Source organism: Biomphalaria glabrata, chromosome 17 (assembly GCF_947242115.1).
Source record: "Biomphalaria glabrata chromosome 17, xgBioGlab47.1, whole genome shotgun sequence".
Classification (NCBI taxonomy): Eukaryota; Metazoa; Mollusca; class Gastropoda; family Planorbidae; genus Biomphalaria; species Biomphalaria glabrata.
In genome coordinates this window covers 14,439,481-14,459,350 of record NC_074727.1, presented here as the reverse complement: position 1 = coordinate 14,459,350, position 19,870 = coordinate 14,439,481, and the positions used below count along the sequence as shown (strand labels likewise).

General features: G+C 36.7%; 1 protein-coding gene across 2 annotated transcripts in view; it reads right to left on the bottom strand.

Annotated features, from left to right (window-relative positions):
• Positions 1-19,870, bottom strand: part of LOC106076837 (uncharacterized) — a 217,092-nt gene that overhangs the window by 136,562 nt on the left and 60,660 nt on the right. For both annotated transcript variants that reach the window (XM_056015161.1, XM_056015162.1), the window contains exon 2: positions 15,881-17,246. In XM_056015161.1, coding sequence (XP_055871136.1) covers positions 15,881-16,697 — 817 coding nt within the window. In that variant the 5' untranslated portion in view covers positions 16,698-17,246. The remainder of the gene's footprint in view (positions 1-15,880; positions 17,247-19,870) is intronic.

The following is a 19,870-nucleotide window of genomic DNA, read 5'->3' as shown; positions in this document are numbered from 1 at the left end:
GATAGCACACCAGGTCTCAGGGGGTCAATGTCCAGCTCTTTGAAATCCAGCACACACACACACACACACATACCTGTTTGTGTGAAACCAACGATCTCTCGGCACGACAATATGGCTGATCTAACGCATCGTGTACGACATGAATATTAGATACAATAGAACACAAGCAAAATATATTAAAAAACACACTTTTTTTTAAACAACAAAGTTATATTGGGGAAAAGAACAGCACAATTACTGCCATAGTTCAGTTCTGCAAGATTTATTTCCCTTTTCTTTATAAAACACAATTTACATCTACTTAATTAATCAATGAACCTCTTTCACCAAGCGTAAACAAACACCCTTAAGTCACTCGCTTCCCCATCTTTTCTATACCTTACGGCCTAATTCAATTCAAACAAGGATATCACGTGACCGTATTTTTCGGTGTTTTATCCATGGACATCACGTGACTGCTCATTTAGGTGAATGAGATCCATTGATTAATTTTTGATGGGCTCTTCTGTTGTCTTGGACAATGAATAACTGTGTAAATTTTCAACTTGATCCGAGAATTGGAAGTAGGAGAAATAACTATTTGTAATAGACAGACAAACGGTTGTGGCATTGCTAGTTTGACATGAATAATACTTTGATCACTGCGGAGTCCGTAGACCCAACAACAAGCGGGAACTCGCTCCAATTAAAAACATGTTTGTACAGAACTCCTATTAGGTAGTTGACTAGACGTGTGGGGCTGCTAGCCACGGGAAATACTGCATTCCTCGGTAATCTTCGGACTCGAAGAGTATCCTTATTATTAGACGTGTGATTTGCAATGGAAACTGTTGTCACAATGATCTGAGTTTGAATCCTGCCGAGACCAACCGTCGCAACATGTGGGCAGTTTCGACCAATGTAGCTCTTTGCCAGGTCACAGGTACGACGTCACGAAAAAACTGACACTTTGATCCCAGGTTGACTAATTAAGTATAACTCTATGACACCCCGTTCTTTTTACCACAATCATGTCTAATACTCAGATATACGACCATAAACTTGAAGCAAACGATTGTGTTAGGTCATCCCATGATATTTGTCACAGCTTTCCTATTACATTTATACTTACAACTGTCTAGAATCTACCTTAAGTCTCGCTACGTCTCCAGGTGTCCCTGGTTCAGCTGTAGTTAACGAAATACAACAATTCAACCACTAGATCAAACACAGAACCTTTAATAATCTTTACGTCATATCACACACAAGCTGGACTCTCTTTCTGACAACTCTCTGACAACAAACACACTTCCGGTCATTCGCGCAGATTGTAAAAATAGATTATACATGCATACATACACACACACACACATTCATCTGTGACAATATTTCATGTAGTCGTTTCACTAAACATTAGAAACAAGTTTCAAAGGGAGATAATTTATCTGTAGATGGTAACACAGTACACCGTGAGCATGGGTTTAAAACCACAATCAATGGAAGAGCAACAACGCTTTGAGCGCCACAAAAAAATGTCATCGATTTAGCAATATCAATTCAAAAGGAAGAATAAGTGCTTCTTGCGTTGTTGTTTCCCCTTCAAGTCCTTCAGTCCAATGCTGGGAATATTGAATTGTGACACAGAACAGAAGAAGAAAAAATTGTGGCACTCTTGTGGGACAGAAAGTGAGTGCGGATGCTCTTATTTTTGTTGAATAATAATAGAACAGAGTATTTCTTGGTGGTCATTTAGACTACGTAGTTATAAGTGACAGATCCGAATTAATTTATTAGTTATTCACATTGTCTGTCGTATTTTCTATGACAAAAAAAAGTTTTTTTTTTAATTCTTGCAAATTATATGAAGAAAGTAGCATTACCCGCCGGCTTCGCTTGTGGATTTGTTACCAGGCTATATATTGTTTATTTTAGACTATTTTAGTTCTATTAGTGTTAACTTATTGTACTTTAGTGAATTTTTTTTTTTTTTTTACCTATAACGATATGATGATATAAAGTTAAACACTCTCTAAGACACTCCTTTAGCCCAGGGGTTCTCAACCTGTGGGTCGCGACCCCTTTAGGGGTTGATTGACGATTTGCCAGGGGTCGCCTAAGACCATCGAAAATATGGATTGTTTTGTCTATTCTTCTATTCTTGTGTGTGTGTGAGGGTGTTGGGGGGTCGAGGCAAAGTGAGGGATTGTAAAAAGGGGTCGCCGAGCTTAAAAGGTTGAGAACCGCTGCTTTAGCCAGATCATTATAGTATATATCAAGTTGAATCAGACCAGCCCGTAAATTTGAGTTATCACTTTGTGTACACCCTCCAAATCTCCTCCTGAACAAAAAAAAAGGTCTAGTAACTAGTTGTTACGCATGACTAAATGCATGACGCGTAGGATATAATCATCTTTTTTTTTTTTTGAAGTAACGTTTGTGTCATTTAAGATGTACACTATCTGACTATTCATCTGCTATTCAGTTCTTATTCGAAATATATTTAATAGGCTCTATGACTTTTTAAAATTTATTTTTGGCCCTGGGCCTTCCTTCTCACATTACCGAAGCAGGACGTTTTGGCGCAGCCGTTTTGGCGACGCCGTTTTGGTCCCGCCGTTTTGGCGCGAATGTCGTTTTGGCGCGAGCCGTTTTGGCGACGGGACGTTTTGGCGCTAAATACATTATGTACGTTTATTGTATTACTTCTTTTAAAAGAATTATTCAAATCTATGTTTTGCGTCAATGCGAGATGTGTCACCCAAATCACCCCTACCCAATTTCTCAAAATATATCTTTCCAAAGTATCTTAGTGTCGTGAAATTGTGTCTACCTATTGTCGCCCATAGTGTTTGTTTATATTTGTGGATTCACGTTAGAGTTCGTACTGACCACATTCCGTATCATGATCTTTACTATGTGTGGAGTTATTGCGTAATAGAGCCTTAGATGTAACATGGTTTTTGTTATATTAAAGTGTGACAATTAGCTAGTTCGTATATTACACTAATGTCAAATAAAAAAATCTTTTGGAAAGAAATCCAAAAATGTCATCCAGTGCGATTAGAAGAACTCACATATAGCATGTCATTACCATTCAGGAATCTGACTTATTGTAGGCCTATATTCATGAAATAAGCAAAACCTTTATAATTTAAAAAAAAAAAAAATTCGCTGAACGGTGTTAGAATTCATACTATACATACAATATACGTGCTTATTAAATAATCGTCAAATGATATCTTGCGCCAAAACGTCCCGTGGCCAAAACGGCTCGCGCCAAAACATCCCGTCGCCAAAACAGCGGGGCCAAAACGGCGGGGCCAAAACGGCGGCGCCAAAACGTCACGTACCGTCACATTACATCCTGCCAATGCTCACATAAAACTTTGGCCTTACCTTCCACTTTTATTTCATTTTTTCACTTTCAATCAAAATGTCCGCATTTCAACATCCCCCCCACCAGTGTTCTCCAGTATATGTTACGTTTAATTGGAACGGCCCAATTGAAATAACCCTTCCAAACACACTAAATTCTGGCCTATAACCTTTCTCTGACCTCCCTTTTTTTTGCCTCGCTCCTGAAAACACTTGAATCTTAGTATGCTGTGTGTTTCTGAGATTAATTGAATTCAAACGGCCCACTCTCTTTCTCTTTCATTCTATCTCTCTTTCTCTGCTTCTCTCTCTCTCCCCCTTCTCTTTCTCTTTTTCTACTTCTCTCTCTCTCCCCCTCTCTTTCTCTTTCATTTTTCTCATTCTTTCTCTGCTTCTCTCCCCCCCCCCTCTATCTCTCTCTTTCTGGAAAGGAAACTGTACACGAAATTTCATGCGAATCCGTTCGACAGTTGAGATCTCTTGATCTCAGTGAGTCAATGGTATTTGTTGCTCGTATAATATAGATTTAATGAATAGCTTCTTTGATCAAATGCATCATTGAATGGTGTGTGGTGACAGTCTTGTTTCATCATGATATGCGCTTAATAAATACCCAAAACTATATTGTGCCAAGAGGCAGTCAGAAAGCAATTTTATATTTTGCTTCTTTTCTATTTTATCAAGGCGTTAGGGTGCATCGTCATACTATAGAGTTCCTAAGTGATTCCATAGAGTTCCTAAGTGATTCCATAGAGTTCCTAAGTGATTCCATAGAGTTCCTAAGTGATTCCATAGAGTTCCTAAGTGATGCTATAGAGTTCCTAAGTGAATCCATAGAGTTCCTAAGCTATTCTATAGAGTTCCTAAGTGACCCTATAGAGTTCCTAAGTATTTCTATAGATTCCCTAAGTGATTCAATATAGAAATCATAAATAATTACACAGAGGTTATGCAAATATGTACTCATTGCTACTAGTATTACGTAATTTCATAATCGATAATGAAAGCTAGATGTCAATGTCAGATGTCACCTCAGGTCTTTATCAAGCCATGTCAGTAGCATCTAATCATACGATGGTAATGGTAGGGCTATCTGTCAGGCTGATCGGTCAGTGTAACGTTACCAAAACGCAAGAGAGCTCTTTAATAAACCAAAGACGAACATTAAATAATTAAAGAACAATCGAAATGATCTCTGGGTTCAAAACAACAACAAGGAATATTGTTATCCGTTCCTCCATGTTGACTAAAGAATTTATTAACATGTATAGTCACTATAGTTGTCAAATCAAACAATCAATGGCGGCCTACACGATTGGAACAAAACTAAATATTTCAGGCAATTATTAATCATCTATTCTTTTTGGCGTGAGTGTTTACAGTGTAATGTTTAGAATCTTGGACGGAATAGAAGGCCACGGAAACTGTGTCTACTGTTCGACCTGAACATAAATTATTGTTCAAAGTTTCAGCTTGATACGAGAATGGGAAGTGGGAGAAAAAAGTGTCACAGAATCCTGTCAAATAGACAATTTAAAAAAAAATTGTAAAAAGAAAAAAAAACAGCTATTAGTTATTTCTTATCATCGCTCTGTAAATGAGTTAAGTGGTTAGCTGATTGAGTAAGACGAACAGATTTGAATGTATAAGACTCGGTATCAAATCTACAAAGGTCAATAAAAAGGTTCATCTGCCTACAGCTGTATTCACAATAATTTATTGTCGATGACATCACATGAATCAATAAAATAAACAATTAGTTAATAAATTAGTGGTAATTAGTTAATTTTGTTTCATATAGAAAAAATGAAATAAATATTTCGTCTTTGAGAGAAATGGCAGTAATTGAGCAGTTCTTTCTCATATATTTTGCTTGATTTCTTAAAAAGAACTTAATCTATCGGTGTCGCTATTTCAGACAGTATTTCTTGTTAGTTTTAAGTAAAAGCGTAGTTTTACTCTATTAAGCTTGCAAATTCGCAGGAACTGAGAAAAATCTGTACACGGATCTCGAAAACGACTCTAGTGATTTTCTTAGAAATTTGATAAAGTTGATGTATATCTTTGGGAATAGATTTACCTGCTTAGTGGCCGCACTGGGAAAACCCTATTTTTTAAAATATTATCTGTTAAAATTAAATTTGGTCTTGAAAATCTATATCTTGAACAGCCATGTCAGAGGGCCTCTCAGCATGTAGGCCCTATTCATTAAAGAGTGAAATAAATAATTAAATAAATAGAGCAGTTTGAGCATAGTCTTTTAAGTCTAATACTGGATCTATAGGCCTATCATTAGAATTTTATATCGGGCCTACTATTGAGTAGATTGATTCACTCACTTAACCAGGATTGTTTTTTCGTTGGGACGGAGGCATTGGGGCGGGAAAAGGTTCCATTTTTTGTTAGGGAGTAAACTAACCGCTCTTACGAAGACTTATATAGAGAGGCTGAGGTCTTCTGTGTGGAGTGGCCGCACGAAACAGATGATTACATTAGAAGAAAATTCATTACTGGGTGATAACGTTCTTATTGTAAAATAACTTGGCTATTTTATACTTTGCCTTTTTGCCTGGGCATTCTACAGAAAGACTAAAACTTATTCAGGCAAAGTTTGAAACCTCGTTTAAAAAGTAAAGTAAGTAAAGTTCCCCTTTCAGACCTTTCGATCTATGGGGCGGAACATGTTAAGGTCATCTGTTTCGTTTGAAACGTGAAGTAAGTAAAGTTCCCCTTTCAGACCTTTCGATCTATGGGGCGGAACGTGTTGAGGTCATCTGTTTTGTTTGAAAAGGGTTTTATGAAATTTAGACGATTCTTCGAAACTATTATCCACAATTAGTTTCTATTCATAGACTAGAAAGTAGAAAATAAACAAAATGTATGCAATACTTTTGAAAATTGTGATTCCTTGTCATAAAGGCCATAACTCTGTAGCAGGAGAAAAAAGGGTCTATTAAATTATTTTCAAACTTTAGATTTTTATAGTTATTTGTTTTGTTTTTTTACTATTTATGTGCATACTTTATTTATAAATATATTCTATGTTGGATATTTTATAATGTGCCTGATGCTATTCTAGTCATTAAATAGGCAAAGCAATTGTTTTTTTACTTTCCTAAATTTGCCAAGCTTTCTTTGCAATGCCTGAATTTCCTACTTTGCATGTATTATATAGGCTACGAAATAGCCGGGGTAACCGCATCATGACTGAAAATGTCTAGGAGGGGCGTGACATATAAGGAGTTACTTGTTACTTCACTTGTTTATTATTACAAATCTTATATCAATTCACTCTGTCTGTCTGGTCAAAAGTTTATACACGTTATTTCTCCCACGCCCATTTTCGGATCAAGTTGAACCTTTGCACAAATAGTCATTGGAATAAACAAGTCCTGAATCAATAAAATAATTAACCAATGACTCAGTTGAGTACTGGTAATAATTATTTTGTTAGATACAGATAAAAGAAATTAATTTTTCAGTTTTCAGATATGGCTCAATATGTAGGGTATGGTCCACTTATATCATAATCCAAACCATTTCTCCCGCACCCTTTCTCGGATCAAGTTGAAATTTTAGACAATTATTTATTGTACCTAATAAAATCTGAATCAATTGAAAAATTGACCATTTAATCACTTAAATATTGGTAATTAATTATTGTGTTTGATATCAAATAAGGGGAACAGCTTATGCATTATTGAGGGATATAGTTGTAAGCGAGGAGTTCTTTACCTTAGATAATAATTGCTTATTTTAAAAAAAAGATAATTTATATTTTACTTATATCGGTTATATTCTGCCTTGGCTCCCTTACTTCCCGAGGTTCTATACTTGATCGGTATTTACACTTTCATAGCAAGTCCACAAATCTGTGGTGTTGGCTCGTTTGATTTGTACCAACAACTAGTGGTGACCTGCTGAACCTTTAGGGTGTGGTGACCTGCTGAACCTTTAGGGTGTGGTGACTTGATGAACTTTTAGATTTGCAGGCCCCCTTGAGGTGCTACTATTGTTAATTGCTTGTTATTAATGGCGTTCAAGGCTAATTATTGAAATGTTGATTTGGTTGACTTGACACGTCTGGTGAGTCTGGTAAGTGTTTCGGGAGGAAAATTAGCGTGATTTGTTTTGTTGGTTAAATTGTAGAACTCTACTCTCCCAATCATGCTGCTATTATAAGCCCAGTGTGAATGCATAGTGTATGTTAATTAACAAAATTGCGTAAATTAGTTGATTTAGATTTTTAGCTTAATTTTTTTCGAATGTATAATGTTTACTTTATTTGTCTAGTATGATTTCTTCATTTTTCGACTGATCAATAACTATATTATTATTCTATCTTTGTTTGCTATTTTGGAGACAAGATTATAATTTAGTTACTATGCATGTTAATCAGTAACTAGGTTATAATTTAATCACTAAGCAAGCTAGTCAGTAACTAGATTATAGTTTAGTTATTTAGCAAGTAAGTCATTGTTAACGTACCTAGCTGGCTAAAAAACGAACTACTTATTACTTGATAAAAGTGTTAGTTTTCATACGTATAGATCTATCTTATTTAAAGAAATAGATAGCTTAGTCAATGTGTTAATTAGTCAGCAAGCTTATAGTTTAGTCCTTTAATAAGCTCTTAAGTTTCATGTTGTGTGTCTTTATGTTTAGGGGGTCTACATCTAGAATTACTACAGCCTAACCAGACATCACAGAGCATTAAACAGTCACATCGCTTATCAGGTTCTCTTTCAAAATACTTCTAGTCTATGTAGTACACAGCAATCGAGTCTGTATCAATAGACTGCATGTTTACATAGGACATAAAACTCTACTCGAGTCTGTATCAATAGACTGCATGTTTACATAGGACATAAAACTCTACTCGAGTCTGTATCAATAGACTGCATGTTTACATAGGACATAAAACTCTACTCGAGTCTGTATCAATAGACTGCATGTTTACATAGGACATAAAACTCTACTCGAGTCTGTATCAATAGACTGCATGTTTACATAGGACATAAAACTCTAGTCTGTATCAATAGACTGCATGTTTACATAGGTCATAAAACTCTACTTGAGTCTGTATCAATAGACTGCATCTTTACATAGGACATAAAACTCTAATCTGTATCGATAGACTGCATGTTTCAATAGGTCATAAAACTCTGCTTGAGTCTGTATCAATAGACACCATGTTTTTTTAGGGCATAAAACTCTAGTCTGTATCAATAGAATGCATGTTTTTATATCAACATTGAATTGATCTCTCCAAATTTCAGGAGAAGTTCGATGATTACTGAGGGCTAGACACAAATCACAGTACGTCGATGTCAACGCCATGCCATAGAATGTTAAAACCCAGACCCCCAAAGACAAAGCTAAAGGCCATCACTTTATCTAAATATTTACTCTGCTGACTGACACGTTGAGTGCGGCCAGTAAATAGCTCAAAGCCAATCCAAATAATACAAACAAAGGTCGACCTGATCAACATTTCACGCTGTCATGAGGTCAATGCTTTGTTGGTACATCGTTTTGTAATCAAATTTTCTTTTATTGTCATGTACGCTTTGTTTTACTTGTTCATCGCATTTGCATGCATTTTTTAAAATCAAGTCTAATTCATTTCTTTAGTGACTTTTTAAGTTAATTTCTGAATATCTGGAATTTTGAAACCAGGTTTTAAGTATTTTGTGAAAAGTATTATTCTTAATTTTAACATGTGCCTCTTTCAGCATTGTAAAGATATATTATATATAATTTTTAAGCTTTCTGGGAATATGTAGAGCATTTTTTGAAAATGTTTTGAGGTAACTTTTTAATAATTTTTACAGTGCATCAACGAAACATTTCCTATTATAAGCTATCCCGACAAGATCAACGTCTAATCTTTCGACTCTGGACCGGACACTACAGAATGAGACAACATATGTACCGGAAGCTCAAAATTTGAACCAGTGAAATCTGCCTATATGAAGTGTTACCAGAGAATGCTGACCATGTCATTCAAAACTGCTATCTTTACCAAGAGGCCCGTACAAGACACTGGCCCCAAATCACCCCAATAGAAAGAAAACTATATGGAGAGCTCCCTGATTTGGAAATCACTGCGCAGTTCATCTCATATGTTGGTCTAGTCATCTGAACACTCTTACAGTTCATCTCATATATTGGTCTAGTCATCTAAACCCTCTTACAGTTCATCTCATATATTGGTCTAGTCATCTAAACCCTCTTACAGTTCATCTCATATATTGGTCTAGTCATCTAAACCTCTTACAGTTCATCTCATATATTGGTCTAGTCATCTAAACCCTCTTACAGTTCATCTCATATATTGGTCTAGTCATCTAAACCCTCTTACAGTTCATCTCATATATTGGTCTAGTCATCTAAACCCTCTTACAGTTCATCTCATATATTGGTCTAGTCGTCTAAACGCTCCAACATAAAAAATGAGAACGAGGAAGAAGAAGAAGAAACGAAACAATTTTTATTTTATGTATATAAATACAAAGTACATAAATATGTGGAACACATCTGAAGAAAAATGTGCCTACGATACATATGAAACCTCTGTATGTGTATGTCATGTGATCAACAGAAAACACACGTAGAGTCTAAAGTACAGAAATCATGGAGCTGATGTTGTACCAACGTATAAAAAGGTGTTTGTGGATTGCGTGCTAAAACAAAAAAACAAATAAGACATCGTGGTCTCCAGAGCACCCCAAAGGACTGTGCATTCAGTCACACTGTAATAATGCAATGGCATGTTCATATATGTTGATGTATGAAGCAACAGTGCTGGGTGGCTTAATGCCTTTGGGATAGAATGAAGTTGAGGATAAACAAGAAACGATGAGGCCAGAGGGATGACAGGTGCCACACCAATTCACCAATGTAGGCTCTGACAATGAATACTATTTCGGGCCACCCAGTAAGAACTCCAGGCACGAGAGCGTACAGCATCAGATAAGCGTAAGTCGGTGCTAGATGAAAGTTAAAACAAAAAAAAAGTTTGATAGACTAAAAGAAACAGCTAGAAGAAGGTTTTACACTTTATTGGATTTCGCACCTTGCTACAGATCGTCTGTCACCGCGACACCACTTCGATAAAAGCGAAAGAACTAATGCCCATTTAAACGAAAACGTGTCCCTCTTAACACACTGGAAAACATAAGAACTTATAAGAACTATACATGTATGCATCTGAAACAGATTTCACTAATAAACATTCTGTCCTTTCACAAATCAAACCAAGTAATAAATAGAGGTTGAATTGAGAAGGCGAAGAAAAGTGTGTGCGTGTATGTGTCGGGGTCACATAATGGAAGCGTGTGTTTCCAAATCAAGTCAAGAGTCTATGGCGGAGACATTACGATGCACAGAATAAAAGAAAACAATATGGGGGTTCTAGATAGCGAAAAGACAGAGAGAGAGAGAGACAAAAAAAAAAGAAATAGTGAGAGGGCCGTAAAATGTCATTGTAATAGATACACTACTTCACGGGGTAAAAAAAAAGCATGTTAGGTTGATGGCTCAAAAGTGATCGTTGTTAGGTTGATGGCTCAAAAGTGATCGTTGTTAGGTTGATCGCTCAAAAGTGATCGTTGTTAGGTTGATGGCTCAAAAGTGATCGTTGTTAGGTTGATGGCTCAAAAGTGATCGTTGTTAGGTTGATGGCTCAAAAGTGATCGTTGTTAGGTTGATGGCTCAAAAGTGATCGTTGTTAGGTTGATGGCTAAAACGTGGCACGTTTATTACAATTCAAATAAAGGATAGAAGGGGGGGGTTGTTCTGGACATGCTGGTCAATATAAAGCCTTGGAACAAATCATCGGGGCGTAGCGGGGGTGTACTGCTAGTGAATACATATAGTAGTTTTAACTTTGTCATTTAAAATTTGAAAGGAGTGCTTTGTCTTTTCTTTTTTAAATCAAATCTACTACCGTTTGTTATTGTCATAATTACTAAGAATCGTAAGTCCAAACTTTCGACATTTGTCAATCTAGTTTAAGAATTCGATTTTGATTGAAGATTTTCATCTATAGTGGATTAACTATAAAAATAGCTAACAATTTTGGTTACAATAATTCTCTCTTAAATTTTAGTATGGGAGAGTAAGCGCTTTACGTTGCTGTCGTCCTTGCGGAACTTGAAGGAGATGTCCTCAACAAGACCTCGACACATTCTATTCAGCATTACTCCAATGAAAAAAATGCAAAGCGCGCTGGAGCAATACACACCCCTGCCTCACTCTTAATGAGCTGACCATTGTGCCTGATTAGACCTTATTGACCATCTTGCAGTTGTTTGAGAACAGAAATAACACTGGAAGGGCATCCGAGCAGAGATAAATATCCTCCACAAACCATAGCAGCTAGCTGTGTCAAAAGGTTTGGTAATGTCAATGAAAGCAGCGTACAAGTCCAGGTTCTGTTCCCTGCATTTTCCCTGCATTTGTCCTATAACGAAACATTTCTCTATACTCCTTTCTTTTTTTTTTCTATGCTTTTGTACATTATTTATTGCTTTAAATAACTTAAACCGGATATTGGAAAAAAAAAAAGAAATCTAGAACTAAACAGAGAGTGTTAAAAAATTATCGTGAAAACCCACAACTAATTTCTAGTCCTGGTCGTTCTTGACCAAGTCTTATGTTGGGAGCTTCGGGATATAAAGTCTTGCTTTAAACCATGTAAAGGATCCCACCCTGTCGATTTTGTTATTAAGTGGGATAGTTTAAATTGTGCAGTGCTTCTTCTTCTAATTAGTTAATTGGTTTCCTTCAGTCGTAGAACGACTATGGTTCATCTCGCACACTTTTTCATGTGGCTGTGGAGCCCTATTTTGGAGAGACACTCCCGACCACAAATATCACAGGCTAACGTGGCTTTCGCTTCGGTGGTAGAGGAGCTGGCCATTTTTCGCATTGTACGTTTTTTTCCAGAGCTGAGGCCCATGTTCTGTCGCTGTCCGTAGCTTTCTTGGTCACTGTCTCTCTCCATCTAGTGCGGTCTAGGGCTATGTCTCTGGTCAGTATTGATGTTCACTGATTGGAGGTCCCGTTTTATGTAACGGAGGTGGGGGAGACCAGTTTTTCTTGAGCCAGTCGCGAGTTGTCCGTAGAGGATGACTTTCGGGATGCGATTGTCCTCCATCCGGCGAACATGTCCAAGCCAGCATAGGCGACGTTGACTGAGGACTGTTAAGATGCTGGGAATACCTGTTCGCGCAAAGATCTTAGTATTTCACACGTTTTTATTTCCATGTGATTTTCAAGATCCTACGGAGACATCGCAAATGGAATGAGTTCAGTTTTCTCTCTTGCTTTGCGTAAGTGGTCCATGATTCACTGCCATACAGTAGTGTTCTCATAACGCATGCCTTGTAGACTTCCATTTTTGTCACTTTAGTGAGCTTCTGGTTTTCCCAAACTCTTGACCTGAGTCTAGCGAAGGTCAAGGCAGCCTTCCCTATGAATTTTTTAATCTCCTCTTCTAGAGCCAGGTCATCTTGAATTGTGGATCCCAGATAGCAGAATTCGTTTAAGTCATCCAGCTTGTTATCGTCTATGAGGATGGAGGGTGATGCTGTAGCAGGTGGTCCCGTAACATTTTCTTCGTGCTAATAGTTAAGCCATATTCTTTACAGGCCTGAGAGAAGCGGGACATTAATGGCTAATTAACAAATGTTAAATCCGATGACCGAAATTCCATAGTAAGCCGGAGGATATTTGTTACATGAAGAGATTGTTACATGAAGAGAACATTACACTTTTCTTAACGAAAAATAAAACACTTTAATTATTCAAGTAGAAATTGTAAAATGTTTGTACACACACTATTAGCTTACAATATAGTTGTTTTTTTTTTATCATAATGGTAGACTTTTGATGAAGCTTGAAACTTAATAACTGATCTCCCTTTATTGCATTTCCTTGTTTTTACACGTCCACTAAAATAAGCCTCTCCATTAGGCAAGAAATAACCTGAACCTTATTATTAACTCCCTTGGCAATTTGTAGCGCTATTTAACAATAAAACTGTTATTTCTCGAAATGTAAATATGCTGTTTATTGTTTATTAAAGTAAAACAACCTTGACATTAACTCTTAGTATTACGTGACAATCGATTTGATGGCCCATGTTATCCGAACAAATATGTAATGTTCTGGTCAAAGGGAGTGGTTTTAGACTCGTCCAAAGAAAGAAACTATGCTTCTAATTTTAATTGCCTCTTGTGAAACTGATTTTTATCATTATTATTATTAATTAATTAATAATTTTTTAATGATTTGTTGAAGTCTGCAATAGATGGCCATCGACTAGTTATGTATTCGAAGAGTTCGAGAGAAATAGAATTAAACTGTAGCAATCATTGGTAGCAATATATTTAATCAGTCAATTGTAGCAATCATTGGTAGCAATACATTTAATCAGTCAATTGTAGCAATCATTGGTAGCAATATATTTAATCAGTCAATTGTAGCAATCATTGGTAGCAATATATTTAATCTGTCAACTGTAGCAATCATTGGTAGCAATATATTTAATCAGTCAATTGTAGCAATCATTGGTAGCAATATATTTAATCAGTCAATTGTAGCAATCATTGGTAGCAATATATTTAATCAGTCAATTGTAGCAATCATTGGTAGCAATATATTTAATCAGTCAATTGTAGCAATCATTGGTAGCAATATATTTAATCTGTCAACTGTAGCAATCATTGGTAGCAATATATTTAATCAGTCAATTGTAGCAATCATTGGTAGCAATATATTTAATCAGTCAATTGTAGCAATCATTGGTAGCAATATATTTAATCAGTCAATTGTAGCAATCATTGGTAGCAATATATTTAATCTGTCAACTGTAGCAATCATTGGTAGCAATATATTTAATCTGTCAACTGTAGCAATCATTGGTAGCAATATATTTAATCAGTCAACTGTAGCAATCATTGGTAGCAATATATTTAATCAGTCAACTGTAGCAATCATTGGTAGCAATATATTTAATCAGTCAACTGTAGCAATCATTGGTAGCAATATATTTAATCTGTCAACTGTAGCAATCATTGGTAGCAATATATTTAATCAGTCAACTGTAGCAATCATTGGTAGCAATATATTTAATCAGTCAACTGTAGCAATCATTGGTAGCAATATATTTAATCTGTCAACTGTAAACTGCTTAGCAATGTCGTATGCATGCAGTCAAATGATAAACCGCCACCATCTCCCCTACTCGTATTTCAAAATAAAATAAAGGGAGGGTAGGTACCAAAAGTTTAAAGACCACGGGAAGTTGAAATAAAATAAAGGGAGGGTAGGTACCAAAAGTTTAAAGACCACGGGAAGTTGAAATAAAATAAAGGGAGGGTAGGTACCAAAAGTTCAAAGACCACGGGAAGTTGAAATAAAATAAAATAAAACCGACTCCGCTATGATTGTAAAGAATCAAGCAAGAGCACTGACACTTGGCTACCTTGATTCGATAATATACGATAATATACACATTAGTATAGGTTATGTTAGAGATTAACCTACTACTGACTAATAACATAATGTTGTATATTTATAACACGAATTACGTCATCTCACAACTGCGGCAAAGCCATATAAAGGTTTAACATCATTATTTTTAGGGTAATGTTTAAGAATTGTATTATTTCAAACCAGTAAAGCTACGCTGAATATTGATATAATTCTAAATACGCTCTTAAAGTTAATCTGGTTCTGAAACAATTTAGTATATCTATACAATATATTTAAATAACGAATAAAATCCTTCATTAAGTAATTAATGTGTTAACACTGTTTTAAATCGAGGAAGTTGAATTTTAGAATACAGATGAAAACATGATGTATGTAAACAATCAGGGGCGGACTGGCTTAATGGGCATTCGGGCAAATGCCCGGTGGGCCGGTACCCGAATGGGCCGGTAGGACCACAGTAATCATCTTCTTATTTGAAATCACGTCTGCATTTTATAAGATAAGGGCCTCATGAATATCACTAAGGCATTTGTTAAATTGTTAAAGGTTTTATAGTATTCTCCTACAAAAGGGGGGCCTCTGAGCGATGTGTTTATATTCACTGTATGCATGTGTACAGCTATCGATACATTATCAAACTGAACAGAATGACTTTGAGAGCAGGTAGACCTAGAATTGGATGTCCATCGTATAATATGAAATTTATGGGCCGGATTGTATAGAAATCCATGGGCCGATTTCGACACCCAGTCCGCCCCTGTAAACTTTTTTGTATGTAGATTAAATGTGAAGTCTTAAGAGTTTAAAACGTGGATATAGAATAAACATACTGCATCTAGTTGTAATTCTAAGTAGATCGGATAATTTGCAGAGTGCAAAGTGGACAAAAATACATATAAACTACCCTACGTTATGGATGCATAAACATGTCAATAACCGTGCATTGGACTCAATACTTTTAGAAGCGACAAGAGAGTCTGACCCACGCCGTGTGCAAACATACAAACAAGCAATTACCTACCTTGTACTTTATCCTTCCTCCAGTCGGATTCAGGCGATTCCCATGGCGCTAACTCGCCACTGCAGTGGTGGATGGCGGGGGTGCAGGCGTCGCTCGGCGAAGCGTCAGTCGATGGAACGGGCACAGATTTCGAGCTGTCGACAACCTCCGAGCTCTGAGCAGACGAATCCGTGTCCCCCTCTCCCCGCCGCTCCTCTGCCTCCCCGGGGCTGTCGGGTGGCAGGGGACGAGGAGGGGTACCAGGTGACGTTCTTGCATGTGACGTGACGCGGGGCGATCGATGCCCCCTCGCGGAGTTATTAGTTGCGTTTTTATCTGAGACACATCCGACATCCGAACGGGTGCGAGGATCGGTGACGTCACCGCTAATGGGCCCGAGTTTTTTCGAAGGCTTTTTTTTATCGGACGTGAAAATTTTGGGCGGGAAGAAAGCTTCCTGTTGTGGTGTGACAGGGGCGGAAGGCATGACCGTGGAGGCCGAAAGGGAGGCGGAAGAGGTCAGCGAACCCATCGTCGTGGTGAATGGCGAACACTGGTATTTAATTATTGCAGGTGATCCGTTGCCATGACAACGCTTATTGTCCGGTCGAGAGTGGACAATGTCCAAATGGCTTAGAATACCGTGATCAAGGTGAGAGTGCAGCGCGGTCGTCAGAGAGTCGCCATCACCAGAAGCAGAAGACCCGCTGTGCTTTGAAGACCACGATCCGGAAGTCACTTGAACAGATTTGGTGACGTCTGGTGGCTCAACATTTCCACTTCCGGAGCTGATCCCTTCTTCCTTAGGCGCCAAGGGCGCTGCGGGCAAGGAAGTCATTCCACTAAATGCTTGACTTAAATCTTTGATTTATTTTTATCGACTATATAATTCCAATTAGACAACAAACTCCTATGAAACAGGTAAGGGTTTAAAATGAAAAGATTAATTTCAAGATTCCAGTGAATGAATACGTTACAAGATTCCAATGGTTAAATTAATTTAAATGTTCCGCTGATTGAATTGGCAATATAAAAATTCCAGTGGTTGAATTAGGAATTTCAAGATTCCAGTGATTGAATTAATTTGAAGATTCCAGCGGTTCAATTAGGAATTTCAAGATTCCAGTGATTGAATTAATTTAAAAATTCAAGTGATTTAGTTAGAAATTTCAACATTCCAGCGATTGAATTAGGATTCTTAGTGACTGAATTAAGAATTAGAAGATTCCAGAGATTAAATTTGGAAAACGCCAATCATGATTGTAAACTTCAGTGAGGCGTCATCATTAATGACAAACTAAATGCAGAGGCGTCATTTCTTGTGGTCCCATTGTCACAGTGTTTAGAAACGACAAGGCTGTAGTGTATTCATGGAGATCCATAGTATCTGCAATACATAGAAACGAAATATTTGTAGTATTGATTGGAGTCAGTGACATTACTAAACATTTACTTTGTCTGTAAGTAAAGCTTAGATTACAAACGACCATTAACAACTTCGGGAATTTGGGGCCTCCCCGAGTCCACTCAACTTAGATGGATACTTAAAATGCCTTGGGGGAGTAAAAGCGATTGGTCATTGTGCTGGCCAGATGGCGCCCTGGTTAGCCGTCGGCCATATTAAAAGAAGAGATGTACATCATCTGTCCCCGTGTGTCTTTTTTAATATGTTGGAGACCAAGGCCGGCTTTACGAATTGCGGGGCCCTGTTTAATGGATGCTTGCTAAGCCCCTCTTCTAATTTTTTTTACAGTAACAACTATAACTATTTGTTAGGTAGCAACTCTAACGCAATAAGCGCCAGTGGGTTAATTAAAGTTACGTCAATCCTACGATACACTAAATAGGTTAACCCTCTAAGTCCTACATCTTTAAAAGCCTGTGACAAGAGCCGTGACTGATTGTGATATGCTAAATGTAAATTGTGGGGCCCCTATAGGAGCAATCGAAGCAATTAGGAGCAATCGGTCAAATCGGCCTAGGGCTGGCGATTTCATGCCGTATGGTTCTTTATTTCTTTAAAATTATAATAGCAGTGTAGCAGTGCTTAACGAATGTTTAATTCAGACGTCAGTATGGCGTAGATAAGGAAAAAAATACTTATTGTAGATATTCTTATATTTCGTTTCGATATTTAAATACAAAAAAATAAACAAGTAAAATATAAAAATACTTTTTTAAAAACTAAGTTTATCTAAAGGAATAGCTATATCTCTTAATAGTGTAGAAGTTATTTCCCTTTTTCGATATCAAACAACAACATAAGTAATTACCGATACTTTGTTTACTAATTAGTTTTTTTTTCCCATTGATTTATGTTTTGTCAAATACAATAAATAATTCTTTAAAGCTTAGGATTAGTCCGAGAATTGGTCTGTGAAAATTAACTAGTACAATAATCTAATGGGACAAAATCCCACATTATTTAGCCATAGGCCTATAACTGAATACTGAAGGATTAATTTCCCTTATTGGTATCAAGCAAAATGATTGATTATCAGTAATTAATTTATTTACCTAATTGGATATTTCTTTTATTGATTCATGTTTTTTTAGGTACAATAAATATTTGTGCACAGTTTCAACTTGATCCGAGTAAGTTTGTGGGGGGAAATTACGTAAATTTTTTACCAGACACACAGGCAGAGAGTGCGTTGATATATAATTTGTGAAAAATATGAATTCGATACAAGCTTAATTTAAGAGGTGAAGTTCATTATGAACTAAAAGAGAGTCCCCGCGAATCACAAGGGTAGTACGAGGCCTGAATAGGTGTTACACTATTGAAAGTAAATCACAAGTAGGCCTTAAGGGGAATTAATTCCAAAGGCAGAAAATGAAATAAAAATTGATTTGATTAAATCTTCTTTGTGACGGATACAAAATTATAACATTACTATGTGCTTTGAACTGATCTAGAATCTCGATTCCAACTAATTTGAAACAAAGATACAAAGATAAACTATTAACTAATTTCTGATTGAGTTTGTCTTAAGGATACCACACTATTTCAAAACAAGCTACACGATGATAAGCTTCCGTTTAACTACATTTGTGCGAAGGTGGATTTTTCTTATTATGTTGCATGAAAGTCAAAGTCTTAAAACAGTGAAGAATATAAAGTAGGTAGATCTCCTCATTACTATATGGAATGCAACATTATTTACACAAAGCATTCCATCTTTGGCATGTCATAACAGAAACGGTCACCCCACGAACAAATCTGGCCTTTTCTACGGAGCACTGGTCAGTCTTACTGGGCTATGAGCCGAGCAGGTGGGGGTGCCGAGCAGCAGAGATGGACTTAAGCGATGGACGTTGAGTCTCCATTCATAAACTGGTTGACCGACGACGTTGAACTTGAACGCGTGTCTCCAGAGGTAGCCTGTGGTCAGACAAGAGTAACTAGATTGAAAACAAAGTGTGACTTAGATACATCTAATTAAAGATTGATTATTATATTAAAGGAAGGTGGAAAGATATATGAAATAAAGAAAACTCTAATAGTCAAAATGGAAAAAAACGGGGGGGGGGGGAATTTTATGGCCTAGGCAATGAGGTGATATCTGATGTCAAAGTAAGTATAACGTGTAAGTAAGACTGCGGTTTGAAACTAGATGTTGTTTGCTAACGTTGTTTACGCTTTGTTATGTGTACTGCACAAGAGTAAGACATTGTTTCTCAAAGATAATAAACAAAATTATTTTTTTTAGGAAATGTTCTTGAAGGCACATACTTATACCAAAAAGAAATTCCTATCAAATTATTTACTCTTCTGATATCACAAGAAAGAAGTTTGTTTCTAATCCAATACTTTTTTTAATTCATTAGATTTGTCATTTACTTCATTTTTACATTTTTCCTTCATGAAACATGCAAGCTATATCTAGTACTCGAGGGAAACAACTCTTGTCTGTTGGAAGTATAAAAAGACGCGCCAAACTTGGGGAATGTCCAACAGACCACTACAACATAGAAGTGCCCCAAGCTAAGTTGGGGAAAATGGTTCCT